The sequence below is a fragment of the Rhinatrema bivittatum genome, chromosome 5 (assembly GCF_901001135.1).
Source record: "Rhinatrema bivittatum chromosome 5, aRhiBiv1.1, whole genome shotgun sequence".
Classification (NCBI taxonomy): domain Eukaryota; kingdom Metazoa; phylum Chordata; class Amphibia; order Gymnophiona; family Rhinatrematidae; genus Rhinatrema; species Rhinatrema bivittatum.
The window spans coordinates 55,139,664-55,154,499 of NC_042619.1; the positions used below are offsets into that span (position 1 = coordinate 55,139,664).

Below are 14,836 nucleotides of genomic sequence, written 5' to 3' on the forward strand. Positions count from 1 at the left end.
TGTGAGAACACTTAGTCCAATGAGGCCTAGCTTCTGAATATATCCTAAAACAAGTTTGTCAGACTTAGGCCAAGCAATCCCATTACATCACCTCAAATGATGGGGGATCTTTGTAGTGTACTGCCCACTATTGGGCACAGATGAAGCTCTGAGTGATTTCTTAGCAGTAATATCGGAAGCAAAACTGGAGCACCCTAGGACACTAATCTTGTGCGACTCAACAGTCTTCTAGATGAACTGGACTCGGTCTCCGCATGTGACTTTCTTTTCTCACTAGAAATTCTAAGCGTAGTCCAATTAGTCAACCAGCCATTGCATGTTACAAACAACATACTTGACCTGGTACTTGCATCACATCATCTGCTAAAGACAGACAGACCACCCTGTTCTCCTGTTCAGACCATCATATGATGCTGCTTGATTTACAGTCTCTCCCATTCTGAAAAGTCAGGAATGCAATAACAAAGCTGGTTGGACTAACTACTCATTTAATCTCAGAAGCCTTTTCACACACTCTTTGGAAAATGAACATCTCATCCTCCACCTTAGCTACCTTAGTGGTTGACACTTGGAACATGGATTTTACAAAAGCTTTTATATATACTATTGCCCCAGTGAAAATCACCTACATTAAAAACACCAAGTCTGCTCCCTGGTTTATGCCAGAATTGAAAGATTTAAAGTAAACTGATAGAAGACTAGAATGTAAATGTCTGATAGAACGATTGCAGATGAGAATACATATAACACAAGGCCACCACTGAAGCCAAAGGCCTACTTCTCAAAAATAATTGACCAAACTAACCCCCCCCCCCCCCAAAATAAAAACAACAAAAACCCTTACCCAGAGATCTATAGCAAAGAAAACCCCTCACAGTCACAACAGACTATAACCTCCCAAACTCTCACTTCTTTTCACCCATTGCTCCTCCCAGATAATCAACCAAGACAAATCCAAACTACTCTATCATCTTCATTCCATCATCGATAATTCATTTGCAAAGGACCATCTACCAAATGGCTTTAAAAAAAAAAAAAAGTAGTTATGAGACTTACTTTGAAGAAATCAAACCTGGACTCTAACAAATTAAACTATCGCCGAGTCTCTAACTTTCCATTCTTAGGCAAGATTATTGAGAAGGCCATGCTATTACAGTTATCTTACCTTTAACAGACCACAGACAGCCTAGACTCATTACAATCTAGCTTCAGACCCCACCACAGCACAGAAACTGCGTTAGTAAGCCTAGTTGATAAATTAGAAATCTGGCTCATGGCTAAGCAGCCATACTGGGCTCCCGCACAAACTAAACCGGTGTCTGCAACTTATACAAAATGCTGCAGTGCAAATGATATTAAATGTAATTACATTTGAAAGAATCACATGAATCCTAAAAAAAAAACATGGGAGGTAATTTTCAATGTAAATATAACAAACTATCATAGTAATTTTCAAAAGCCCACTTATTTATTTATTTATTTATTAACTTTTATTTACCGACATTCGTGAAACACATCATGCCGGTTTACATAGAACTCAATTGGGAGATACAGTATAACAATATATGCGTAAAGCACATTTACATGTGCAAAACCCAGTTTTAAGCATGTAAATCCTTTTGAAAATTACCCCATTACATTAGTTCCCAACGCTCTACCATGTCAATTTTAAAGTCCTAGTCTTCAAGACCCTCGCGGGCACCACCCTATAAATCAGTAGCTCTCTCACTCCATACACATTTTCCTGTCCACTATGCTCACTATCTCAAGCTTAGGTGTACCACCTCCCAAGGAATTACAACTTGCCAGCACTACAAAGAACTTTTGCAGGATCTGTCCCAGTCCACTGAAACTCCCTACCTCCCAACATCAGGCTTACTCCAGACCTAACTTTCAGGAAGTGACCCTAAACTGACCAAATACCACCTAACATATAACTGGCTGCCCTTCAACATACGCTACTCACAGTACTTTTAGCTCATGTTTATATTTCTGGTATAATCATTTAAAATAATGAAACCCTCTGCATTTAGCACTACTGACGTCACTTCTTCATTGTATCTATTTATGGCCTTTTTCTTCTATAGTTCAACCCCAATCTGTTTTAACAATAAATTTGCTATACTGTGCATTCCTATACTGTACTTGGCTGTTTCGATTCTATTTTCTGCACTTTGTATTCTGTTGCCCACTCCTATTTTATTGTATTTTTATAATTGCTGTAGACACAAACCTGTTGTAATACGCTTTGAACTCTATAGCTGGAAAAGTATGATATAAATAATGATTATGAAGAATAAAATTAGGGAAGAACATCTTTAATATGCAATTTTTTGTACTTTTTTTTTTTTAACTTGAAATTAAATCTGGCTGTTAAAATATAAAACTGATATCTCACACTTATCACCAAAACTAAAATTAACAATCTGTTTAATACTATCAAATCTTTTATTTGAATGTAGCTACAACAAAAGTGTTACAATGAAGAAAAGAAATATAGGGGCAATAAAGAGTGTGATTTAGAGCTTGTTCCCTTCCTTTTTAGTTTAAAAATCAAATGTACTTTTCTCCAATTCAGATAAAACAGTTTTCACCTTTGAGTGAGATACCAAACAGATGCACCTCATCACCCTAGGGAATTCCTCTCCCATCCTCATGATGAAAGCTATTCCTTTTGTGTAAGGCAGGATATGATTGAAAGGTTTGTACTGTGTGACAGTGTGCTTCAATAATTTCAAGTCCAGGGTATAAATGTGAATAAGTTCCGTTTTCTCTTTATTCTGTAATATCTGCTACTTTACAAAGAGTAGTGGATGCCTGGAACAGGTCTTGGTAGAGAAGGCGGTAAGTAAAGGAGTGACCAAATTCAAGCAGATAGAGTAGAAGTACAGCTAAGGGAAGGAGATGACCAGAGATCGAAGAGGGCCCGTGCTGTCAAATTAAGCAGAGGCAGCTGGACAAGTCACAACCAATTTACCAATAACCACTATGTTTTTCAAGCAGCTAACAGACTGAAGGGTCTGCTCAAAATGAAATGATATGTCTGTGCTTTGGTATAAACATATAGACCAGAAAAATATCCTTGGCGTTGCACATAAGCCACTTTCACCCAAAAGTTATCACTTATGAAAGGCTCACAAATGCAGCTTCTTCTTCCTGAATGCTCTAAATGAGGGCAGTCTTGAAGTTACGGATGCCACAAGCCTCTGCTGATTCTGAGATTCAGAACTAAACTTAAGCTCTCCAAAAACTGTTTCCCATATATCCTTAGTAACTTTCTTTACAATATTTTGAGGTGTTCTGAAGGAAAACAAAAGAATGCCATATGGGCAGGTCATGTCCATCTATCTGTCACCTAATATTGGCACAAAAAACAGTGGATGGATTTTGAAGACATTTGAGATGCCGGAGAGGTAGACTCCAAGAGGAACAGGAAACTGTACTTTCAAGCAGGAGGCCTGGACAACCGAAGAAGTACAGAGGGTGGAGGGATAATTGCTGGAGCTAAAGAACATCTTTGAAAATTCTGTGTAGTCTACAAGTGCAACTTTCCAGTCTTGATTCTTTTTAAGGGCAAACTTTTTCGGCCTTCTCGGATAATTAGCTTTATTCAAAGCATATATTTTATTATCTTCCTTCTCTAATGGAAAGATTATGGGCTTACAGAGTTAATGTTTCTATTTGACAGTGTTTATATAACTTTAACCTCCTAATGTCAACAATATCTAGTAGTCAACACAAGCTGCATATTATTGAATTAACAGGATAAGGCAATGCACTGTAACACAGTAAATATCAAAGTCAAGTCAAATTACAATTTCTAATAAATCTAACTTTTACATATAGGAATCTCAGGCAAGCATCAGGTAAAATTGCTGACAGAGGCGGTGGAAGCAACAAGCTTAGGACTGAATTTTAAAAGCATTGCTTGTGCTAAAGGGCCTATACATGTGCATCTGTGGGCCACGCGTAAGCCACGCAGATTTTAAAAGCCACTAATTATGTGTATATGCACATGCACCAGCTAAAAAAAGAGGGGGCAGAACAGGGGTGGGACATGGGCGTTCTGGGGCGAGACCAACAGTTCCGTGCATAAATCCATATTTTAAAACCGAAGGGCCGCAGGGTATGGCGGCTTAGTAGCCGATTACACTTTCTGCTGCTCCCGATAAGGAGTTAAGTCTGCAGAAATTGCCTTTAGGCCCAACATGACAAGATGAAGAACCAGAGGGGTCCGGATGACCTTGATATTGACTGGGCCAACTAATTAGAAAACTGGGAATGTCCTTCACGTATGTTTGAAAATCTACTTACCTACACGCGAGCACGTTTTAAAATCTGCTTACCTATGCATGTTAAAGCCAAAGTCCCAAGGAAGATACGTGAAGTAGGTCTGCTTGAGAAACCGCATACGAGGAGCACACTTACGCGTGGTAGGTATATTTTAAATCATACACAAGCAAGTGCGTGCATAATTTAAAATTCCAGCATATGGGCGCCTGCGTGCTCGTTTTAAAATTAACCTGCTTAGCCTTCAGTGTCAACTGGTCCTGCATAAAGTACGCGTGCAGTTTTGCACAAAAAGTGGAAACAACAATGGCATTTTACTGCAGGACCAACTAATTACATAGAGTCATCTTCTACCCGTATTTTCCATGTGCACATGGTCAAGGGACTTTATTTTGTGCTAAGCAGATGATGCCTTTTTAAAATTACACAAAACCTATGCATACATACATGTGTATGTCTATTTACAGCACTAAAGCTTATTTTGATATAACTGCTTACTGATTGTTCTTTTCAAAATGTAGTGCAAGAAGGTGTGTGCTATATTTGTTTCAGTTCAATGGGAAATTATCCCACATAAAAAGGTGTCTCCTATGAAAACAGTTACCTCAAACACACAGAAATACAATTCAACATTTTATAATTTATAGGCTGAAGAATGTTACATTCCCTACACGGCTGTGTTTGAAACAGCTATGTCTGGTTCCAGTCAGCCACAAGTATGACTGCTGGTGTAACATTCTAGGGAGAAATACAGTAAATCTTGGAAAGTGTCTAATTTGCTTAACTCGTAGTGCTGCTAACAAAAGAAGACAGAAAAATATTTCGGTGAACATTCTGCTGTTAAGTTCGAGGGTGTTCAAAAGGAAACATTGTCTCTGCAATCTGGTCCCTGAGGGCATTTTGAGGGCGTAGTGTTTACACAATGGTCTGCACTGGCGCCACAGGCTGAGGAGAGCCAGCTCTCTCTGACGAGGCAGAAACAGAGCGGTTCGAAATTTCCCGCTGCAGCTCTTCCACCTTTTTCTGAAGCTCGGCCCGCTTTGCCAGAAGTTCTTTGTAACGACTGTGGACAGGCTCCTAAACAATCAAAAGAAGTTTATTACAAGCTGTTGAAATGTTCTGGCTGAGAAATATATATACAGGCATGATCTTCTTTGAAATTCTACTAACATTTCACCATCTTTATTACAAGTGCCAGAGGGAAGACTAACCTCAAGTGAGAAATACAGTCGCACCAAATTAATGCAACTAAAAGTTACAGAGTTTGCATCAGCGTGGCAGAAATCCTTCTGAAACTTAGTCATGTGGCAGCTACTGATAAAAACTATTGGCCGAATCAGTTATGGTCATCACTTCCCATCCGCTTATTAAAATATGCTGCAAAACTGGATAGAAAGTCAGAATGTGGTGAAATTAAACAAAATGTTTTAGGTATTTTTTTTTTTTAATTATAAGACAGGTGCTCTACTCTGACTTATCTAAAAGCTCCATCTGCTAAAATTCTTGTATATATTTTTGGAGTGTAATTCACCTACAAATAGCATTAAAAAACTAATAAAATGTAGTAAAATCCAATGTACTCTGAAATTGTTAAGTTAAGGTTCAGACACATATATACATACATAAAGGCCAAGAGAAACTATGAACTGCTCTACCACCCTGTTCACTGTCGCATTACACACTTGCATAGGAGGCTCTATAGCTTCGAAACTGCCCATTTCGCATCTCCGCACCATTGGGATTACCCCTTCCTTGGACCTGTCCACTGTTTGGATTACATTTAGCCATTTGCTTTCCTTCAAACTATTTGGAGCTGATCCCAAATTCCTAGTTTGCTGTAGTAGTTGAGGAATTTCCCTGTGTTGGGGATGGCAAACCAAACTGCACAGCCTCTCTCATTATTGTGGATTTTAAATACAGGTTACACATAAGGAAACTGTTCATCTTCTAGAAATTTAAGCTGCATTATGCCAATTACACATTAATCAAACAGTACTATGACCTTGGTACAACATTTACCTGAGGTTTCATTCTGGGATTCCATCTTATGTAATAGCCCACCCACAACTCTAGGTGGCGCATGCTGGCCACAGGATACAAAATGTGGTTGGAATAGCTCACATACAAGGGATTCGTAAAGTCTTCAAGTTGACTGTTTATGTAAGACCATATGGAGACTGTTTCTTTTAAAAGGTTCTGTAAAAGATAAAAGAAAAAAAGAAAAGTAAACCAGTCTATTTTAATAATATTGCAGATGGAGCTATGGAGACGACACCTTCACGTGGGCAGAACTGCTACATGGAAGGCTGAATGCCCAGCTATGAAGAGAAAGGAGCAGTCATGTCGTCTGCAGGCTATAGACAACATTTTCCCCAATTTCAGATGGCTGAATAAGGCACTAAAGAACATTTTGGAGATATTCTATATATTATTTATTTTGCTTTTTTTATATTCTGCTTTTTGGCACTTCAAAGCAGATTACATTCAGGTACTGTGGATAGTTTAACAGTATCTAGCTAAGCTACTGAATTTCCAGAACGGCTTTGTGACTTGTACCAGTAGCAATACATTTGCAAACATTTATCACATAAATCATAGTAAATCTTCTAACAGCTTAGCAATTTTCAAAAGGTGATGGATAGGATCTATGAAAAATAAAACCATATCTATGATGTTCCTCATGACTAAACTGTGAATCTTTATCTAAGCAATAAAATATGTGGGAGTTTGACCTCGCTCCAAAATATACAACATTATGCCTGAGGTAATGCTACTATTACATGACCATTCTTAACAGTTTTGTGAAGGCATAAAGCACTTATTTTGTAGTCTTTGCTACCCAGGAAACACAATAAGCAATCAATAAGCAGGGAAGATTTAAAAATGCTTGATGAATCACTGTATGCAGCTTCACTTAGCTAAACATAGAATAAGTTTGCGTCTCATAAACGGTGCTGTCTGAAGATAGCAGGATGAATTAACCATTAAATATGGGTGCCGTTAATCAGCAGCACCAAAGGAACTCATCTCTCCAAACTAGTAAAGCTTTGAGTTCTACTGAAGAGATGTGGGAATTCCCACACGGGCATTGCCTCGCAAGTCTCTTCATAAGAAGATAAGAAATTGCCATGCTGGGTCAGACCAAGGGTCCATCAAGCCCAGCATCCCGCCTCCAACAGAGGCCAAACCAGGCCACAAGAACCTGGCAATTACCCAAACACCAAGAAAATCCCATGCTACTAATGTAATTAATAGCAGTGGCTATTCCCTAAGTAAACTTGATTAATAGCAGTTAATGGACTTCTCCTCCAAGAACTTATCCAAGCCTTTTTTGAACCCAGCTACACTAACTGAGTTAGTCTGTATTAGATCTGATCTAGCTATGCCAACAATTCTCCATGGCTAATTCATTCTTCTATCTATGGAAAACACTGTTTAAGGTAAGCAAACTTGCTTTTTCCATCAATAAGCAGGTGAATCAGCCATTACGTCGGGAGTTCCACGCTGATGATTACAGCAGAGGGTTTACTTAGTAAGCAACCCATTCCTCAATTGTGGAGAGTGGACTACAGCAAGACCAGATTTTGCAAAACTGCTTGTTCAAACTTGTTGTCAGTCTTTCAGAGGTTATCAAGACAGTAGCGTGACGTAAAGATATAAGTGGAAAACCAAGTTGCAGCTTTGCAGATATCTCCAATATGTACTTCTTGAAGATGAGCAATGGAAGTAGCTGTGGCTCTCACCTGATACCACGGATTGTGTGGAGACCATACATGTGGTTAAAATAATTTGCCGAGTTGATCTGCCAGCATGTTGGAGATGCCCAAAAAGATAGATGGCCTGTGGAGCAGCTCAATTTCTTTCTGCCCATTTCCAGATCTTCAGGGCTTCCTGGCAGAGAGGCCATGATCCCTTTTTCCTCCTTCTTTATGGACGTAAAACATTGTGTAACGTTCCGGCTGATCAGGGATGAACTGCGACTGGCCGTACTTGCCCCCGGCTTTGTGGCATTAATGGACCGCCAATGTGACAGAAACGCCACCCTGCTGAGAATACCCCAGGCCATTTAGATGAGCGCACGCTGCGGCACCTCTTAACGGGTAACACAGTGAAGAGTTAATTATTTCAGAGCAGTATGGGAATGGCCTAGTGTGCAATGGTTTATTACATATGAGTTCCTGTGTTTGTTCTTAACGTGTATATTGTTTAAACTGTATACTTTTTGGGGTAGATTTTACAAAAGTATGCAGGACTTTATAAGATACGCGCGTAGCCGCGAGTATCTTATAAAATCTGGGGTCGGGGGGTGCACATTTGTGCACCTTGCGCGCGCTGCCCGTTCCCTCCGAGGCCGCTCCGAAATCGGAGCGACCTCGGAGGGAACTTTCCATTCACCCCCCCGCACCTTCCCCTCCCTAACCCACCCCCCCGGCCCTATCTAAACCCCCTCCCTACCTTTATCTTAAAAGTTACTACTGCCTCCGGGCAGCAGTAACTTACACACGCCAGCGCGGCAGGCCCCAACACAGGCCGCCGTGTCTGGGCACTCGGCCACGCCCCTGAAACGCCCCCGAGCCAGAAACACACCCCCGGACACGCCCCGAAAACGCCACGTCACTCCCGACACGCCCCCCCAGGCAAGCCGCCGAGCCTATGCAAAATAGGCTCGGCGCGCGCAGGGGTTTTTTAAAAGGGTTACGCGCGTACCTTATGCGCGCAACCCTTTTAAAATCCGGCCCTTTATGTGTAGCAATTGTGGATGTTTTAATTGGAAACCGCCTATAAATGCTGATAGGCGATTAAAATGTTTTTAAAATAAATAAAAGCCCGCGATGGGAAACCCAGAGGCTGGCACTCAGTGATGACATCATGTGGTTGGGTATTTAAACCCCAGCCGTGCAATGAGTCGATGCCTCAGCAACAGGTCCTCCTGTCCTGCAGTGCATATTGCTTTCGCTGTCTTGTGCTTGCCTGGTTGTTGTTCTTGCCCTGTCTTGCTGTCTTTTTGCCTTGCCTGTATGTGCCTTGCCCTGTCTTTCCTTGTTGTCCCTGCCTTGTCTATGTGTCTCTGCTAGAATCCTGGTTTGACTCTGGCCTTGGACCCTGACCGCACTTTTGGACTGCCGCCTGCCTTGACTTCAGCTTGGACCCAGACACTGCCCGATCCGTGCCTGGACCTCGACGCTGCCTGATCTCAGTCTGCCCAACCGTGGCGTGGTCCTTGTCACTGCTTGCTCACTGCCTACCCGGACCTCGGCCCGCTACTCGACTTTGTCGGACCGCTCCTTACAGGATCCTCATCTAAGTCCTGCCAGCCCCTGGAACCCAAGGGCTCAACCGGTGGGTTATAGGGCTGATATAGGTGAAGCCCTAGTCCTAATCATTGTAAGAGAGAGTCCAACTGTTGGGCTCACCTGCTAGGCTGAGACAACCACACCACAGCCTATGGGATCACATCCATGACACACTACAACCTGATTTTCTGTTAGAATCAAGATGTTCTTTTCTTGAAGAATATACATGAGAACATAAGGCTTACCAGACTGGGGCAGACCAAGGATCCATCAAGCCCAGTATCCTGTTTCCAACAGTGGCCAAGCCAGGTCACAAGTACCCAACAGGATCCCAATGGTCAGATAGATTCCAAGCTGCTTATCCCAAGAATAAGCAGTGGATTTCTGCAACTCTTCCTTAATAATTATTAATGGACTTTTCCTCCAGGAATTTGTCCAAACCTTTTTTAAATGCAGCTATATTAATAGCTTTCACCACATCTTCTGGCAATGAATTCCAGAGCTTAATTATGTGTTGAGTAAAAAAAAATATTTTCTCTTATTAGTTTTAAATGTATTACCCAGTAACTTCATTGTGTCGTCGTCCCCCCCCCCCCCCGGTCTTTGTAATTTTTGAAAGAGTAAACAACTGATTAATGTTTACTTGTTCCATTCATTATTTTATACACCTCTGTCATATCTCCCCTCAGCTGGATCTTCTCCAAGCTGAAGAGTCCTAAACTCTTTAGCCTTTCTTCATAGGGAAATTGTTCCATCCTTGTATCATCTTGATCAACCTTCTCTGTATCTTTTCTAATTCTGCTATATCTTTCTTGAGATGTGGGCACCAGAACTGAACACAATACTCAAGATGAAGTTGCAACATGGAGCGATTCAGAGGCATTATGAGATCTGTTTTATTCTCCATTACTTTACTAATAATTCCTAGCATTCTATTTGCTTTCTTGGCTGCACACTGAACAGAAGATTTCAATATATTTTCAACAATGACACCTAGATCATTTTCCTTGAGTGGTGACTCCTAATGTGGAACCTTGCATTTTGTAGTTATAATTTGGGTTTCTTTTCCTTAGGTTCATCACTTTGCACTTGTCTATATTAAATTTCATTTGCCATGGAGCACAGTATTCCATCTCATATTCTGTACCAGCGCTGAGATATTAAAAACTCACAGAGTTAGTACTTTCTCTATGCTGACCTCACGATGCACGAGATCAGCATCAGTGAAGTGCTAGCCTCACGAGTTTTAATACATTAGCGCCGACATAGAGGACAATCAATGGAGCAGATTGACTTCAACTAGCACGTGGTAGCAGTGGCAGCGAAGTGAGAGAGGTTCAATGGCTGCCAATAGAAGAGAGAGAGGGTAGCCTACCTTGGGAGTATGAGAATGATGGGAGCCTGCCTGTTTATGTGTATGTGTATGTGTGAGGGAGGGAGCCAGTGGGAGTGAGTGTGTATGAGGGAACTGGTGAGAGTAAGAGCCTGTGTGTGCACGATGGGGTGGGGGAAAGAGAGGGTCTGAGAGCCTGTGTGTGTAAATAAGAGAGAATGTGGGGTGTGGGTATATATGAGCACGTGTGTGTGTGTGACAGCGTATAAGAGAGAATGAGCATGCGAGTGGGTGTGAGAGAGGATAAAGTTTGTTTGTCCCCCTAGCCCCCTACTCCTCAACAATCTCAGGGCGACTGGAAATCAAGAATTCCCAGTTATGAACAGCTGGGGATTTTTTAAAATCTTTATTTAGTGTTATTTGATTGTGTGCTGTTTTGAAATATTTTATTGGTGCTCGAGAATTTAAAAAAAAAAAAAAAAGTATGACTTTAAATATTGGATGTTATTCTATTCATCAGCAGTTTTAAAATATTTTTATTAGTATGGTTTTATTATTCTAATTTATATTTCTTGATTTTATGGTTTGATGGTTTCATTTTCTCTTATTAGAATTTTTTTCCTTCCTCTAAGTTTCTCCTGAACCTTTTAAAACTCGGTTGTCCTACTCATGCCTCGCCTATGATCCACCCACACATCACCACATCCCCCCCAGGGCGCTTCCAAATTTAGTGTATATGGGCTCCAAAATCGTAAATCCTGGCCTGGAAGCACTGTTGAGAGCCTTGTACAACAAGCTCACTAAAGCTCTGTGAACCAAATTAAGATCCCACTGAGGAACCAAGGCCCTAAAAGGAGGTCAAAGATGTTATACCCCTTGAAGGAAAACAAGAAAAATCTGGATGAAAAACAACCCCCCCCCTGAACCGTACTTCTATAAGCAGAGGGTAGCAGCCACTTAAAACTTCAGAGAATTTTGAGATCAAACTTTAATGCAACCCTCTCTTGAAAAAAAAGCCAAAATATTGGAAGAATCTGATCATCACAGCAAGATGGACTATTTCCTACAGCACTTTTCAAATAGTCACTAGACTCAAACAGAAGCAAGTGAAATGGCATTCTTTCAGGCCTTTAATAGGATAAATGTTACAAAGAGGAAAAATCCCTTACTATGCAATTGTGACCTTTCAAGAACCAGGCCATAAGGTCACATGGAACTTGAACCTCCATGAGAATTGGACCTTGATCCTGTAGGAATCAACCTGTAGTCTCATGATCTGAATGCTAAGGACGTCTTGACCAATCTGAAGCCATCAGGGTGGCTTGTGAAAACTGTTTCATTATATTTCTCAAGGTCCTCCCCTCTCAGAAGCCAGGGAGGAAACACATACAACAGCTCTCCCTCCAACTACAACCTGAAAAACTGTCATCCTAAGGGACATTACCACCAAAGACATGAGAGAACTGTATTTATTTTTTAACTAATAAGCACAAGAGAGTCATTCTCCTCCTCTGATGCCATCTGTCCTTCCTCTAAGGACCGACAACTGTCTACATCTGCCTTCTTGTTTAGGACAGGAAAACAAGGGCATTCTCCTACAGAGTTCCTGCTTCAAACACCATGATGGATAATTAGGCTCTTACTGCTACTTAGCATCTGGCAGCTGAAATGATGAGGGCAGAGCCCTGATCCATGGCAGCCTTCAGGGCCCCTTCCCCCTTCACCAGGTCTCTATAAACACAGATGGCCTGTTGTAAAAAAGCCAAAGAAAAAAACCAAAACATTCTGGGGAGAAATCCCCTAGAGAGAAAGGGCAGGGGCCTGGCATAACTGCAGCACAGGTGTCCCCCACACAGAGAATACTAAGGGTTCCCCTCCCTACCAAGTCACAAGGCCTCAGCACCAGAGGAGAAATGAGTGGAAATGACCTGTGGGATACTTATAAAATGGCTGCCATTCACACTTCCGAGGAAGAAATAAAAACTGACTCCAGAGATGGACTCAACTGCTGCTGCGCCTGGATCCGAGAGCTTGACCACAAGCACGGCTAAACTTATGCTGTCAGAATCAGGGAGCTTACTTAGTAGACCCCCCTCCGAAGAATCACTTCTGCTGATGCAAATGGGCCAGAAGGAGCCGGCACTGCAGCAGAAGCGCCAGCTCATACAAATTCCGACGCTGACCGGGCTCCATTACAAAGTGATCAGAAGCTGCACAGAAATACTGCAGGCTCGCGGGCGAGCAGGAGAGTGCCAGCTGGTACGCGCGCTCCAACACGGCTCAAAGACCCCCTCTGAAGACTCCCCATCCTTCAGTTGCTTGCTTCAGGAGAAGTGGTTGATGAGTTCACTTTTTTCTACTTTTCCTTTGGGTTTTTTTTTATTTTTAAAGCTATAATACGCCAGAGATAGAAAGGAAACACAATTTCAAACAGAAGCTCCTCTTCAGTCAAAAACAAGTTCCCGCCCTCTAAGCTCTTCCAAACCTCCTCTGGGGCTGGGAGACTTTCACAGGGCTCGCTTATAGCCGGGAAGTTCCAGAAACTTGGTCTGCAGTTCACTGTTAAAAGTAGGAAGGGCTCAGAGGATGTCTCAAAAGGAAATAGTACAAGATAAGAGACTAGAAAATATTGAAAACTCCCTGAGGAGTTTAAATATGAGAGTAACGAATTTTCCATTAATTGATCATATTGCACCGTTGGATCTATTTAAAGAATACCTGAATAAGATCTTAAAGATCCCACAGCTCCTCTGATAACCAGAGCATGTTTCCCACCTCAGAGAAATAGAGAACAGCAAGAATTACGGCAACAACAGCAAGTAAATGTGTCAGCGTTACTAGAGTTAAATAGCGATGAAGAAATTACTAAAAGAGGAACACTATTAGTAACATTTGCGTTACAGACAGAGAAAAATAATATTATGAGGCTGTTCTTTCGCAACAGACATGAACTGTTTCGAGGTCAAAAGAGATGGATGTTTCCCGATATCACAAGGCCCACCCAGGAGAGGAGAAAGACATTTTTGGAATTGAGAGAGGAAGCCATGTTAAAGTGCTCAAAGTTTACTTTAAAATACCCCTGCAAGTGTGTTATTAAGTTTCAAAGTTTTACCTATATTTTCTTTGAGCCATCACAGCTCCGTTTTTTCTGTATAGTTCTCATCCCGAACCAACCCTTACAGTTCAGAATGGTAATGAGTAGGGGTTTCATACGGTCGCTATATATACCTAATATTATTGATTTATGAATACATTCGCTTTATAGTTCTTTTTGTATCACACCTGCACTTTAATTTCTTTTTGTAAAAACATTAGTTGTAAAATTGCTAATAATGTTTAATGCCTCGTAATACCACTAATCTTTTGTCACAATGCGTGAATTGTGTAAATTAAAATTCAATTAAAAAAAAAAAAAAAAAAGTAGGAAGGGCTAACAAATGCAAAAAACTGCCTATAAATTCTCCACCAGGCTAGGCAAAGGCCTAAGCCTGGGCATTAAGATCTTGCTGCACCAGACCAGTATGTCTGCTGGAGACAGAATCCTGGCTTATTGACGGAGCTGCACTATGGTGACTCCTAATTATAATATTACAGGAAAAAGGGGTGTCCTCTGCCTCTATCTGCTAGTAAGGGGAGAAAACCCACATATCTGGACTGGTGTAGCAGGGAAAGGAAGTTACAAGTATTTGGCAATAAGGATTATTAAACCTTTCTAATTAAAATCATCAGTAGTACTCAAGTGAGCTTACCTCTTTCACTCTCTGCTGCTCACTGTTATAAAGGAATGTGCCAAACAAGCAGCTGTAAAGGTGATCTAATATTGTAATCAGAAAATATTCATTGAACTCAAAGGCCGTAGGAAACTAAAAATGAAGAACACAAAAATGAAAGGTTAGGACTTGATAGCAGCAGTGCAGTC

General features: G+C 41.2%; 1 protein-coding gene across 3 annotated transcripts in view; it reads right to left on the reverse strand.

The window, feature by feature from the left end:
* Nucleotides 1-2,265: 2,265 nt before the first annotated feature.
* MTMR2 (myotubularin related protein 2) overlaps nt 2,266-14,836 on the reverse strand; it is a 105,999-nt gene continuing 93,428 nt past the window's right edge. For all 3 annotated transcript variants that reach the window (XM_029602380.1, XM_029602378.1, XM_029602377.1), the window contains 3 exons: nt 14,667-14,780; nt 6,310-6,486; nt 2,266-5,367 (listed from right to left, as the gene is read on the reverse strand). In XM_029602380.1, coding sequence (XP_029458240.1) covers nt 5,206-5,367; nt 6,310-6,486; nt 14,667-14,780 — 453 coding nt within the window. In that variant the 3' untranslated portion in view covers nt 2,266-5,205. The remainder of the gene's footprint in view (nt 5,368-6,309; nt 6,487-14,666; nt 14,781-14,836) is intronic.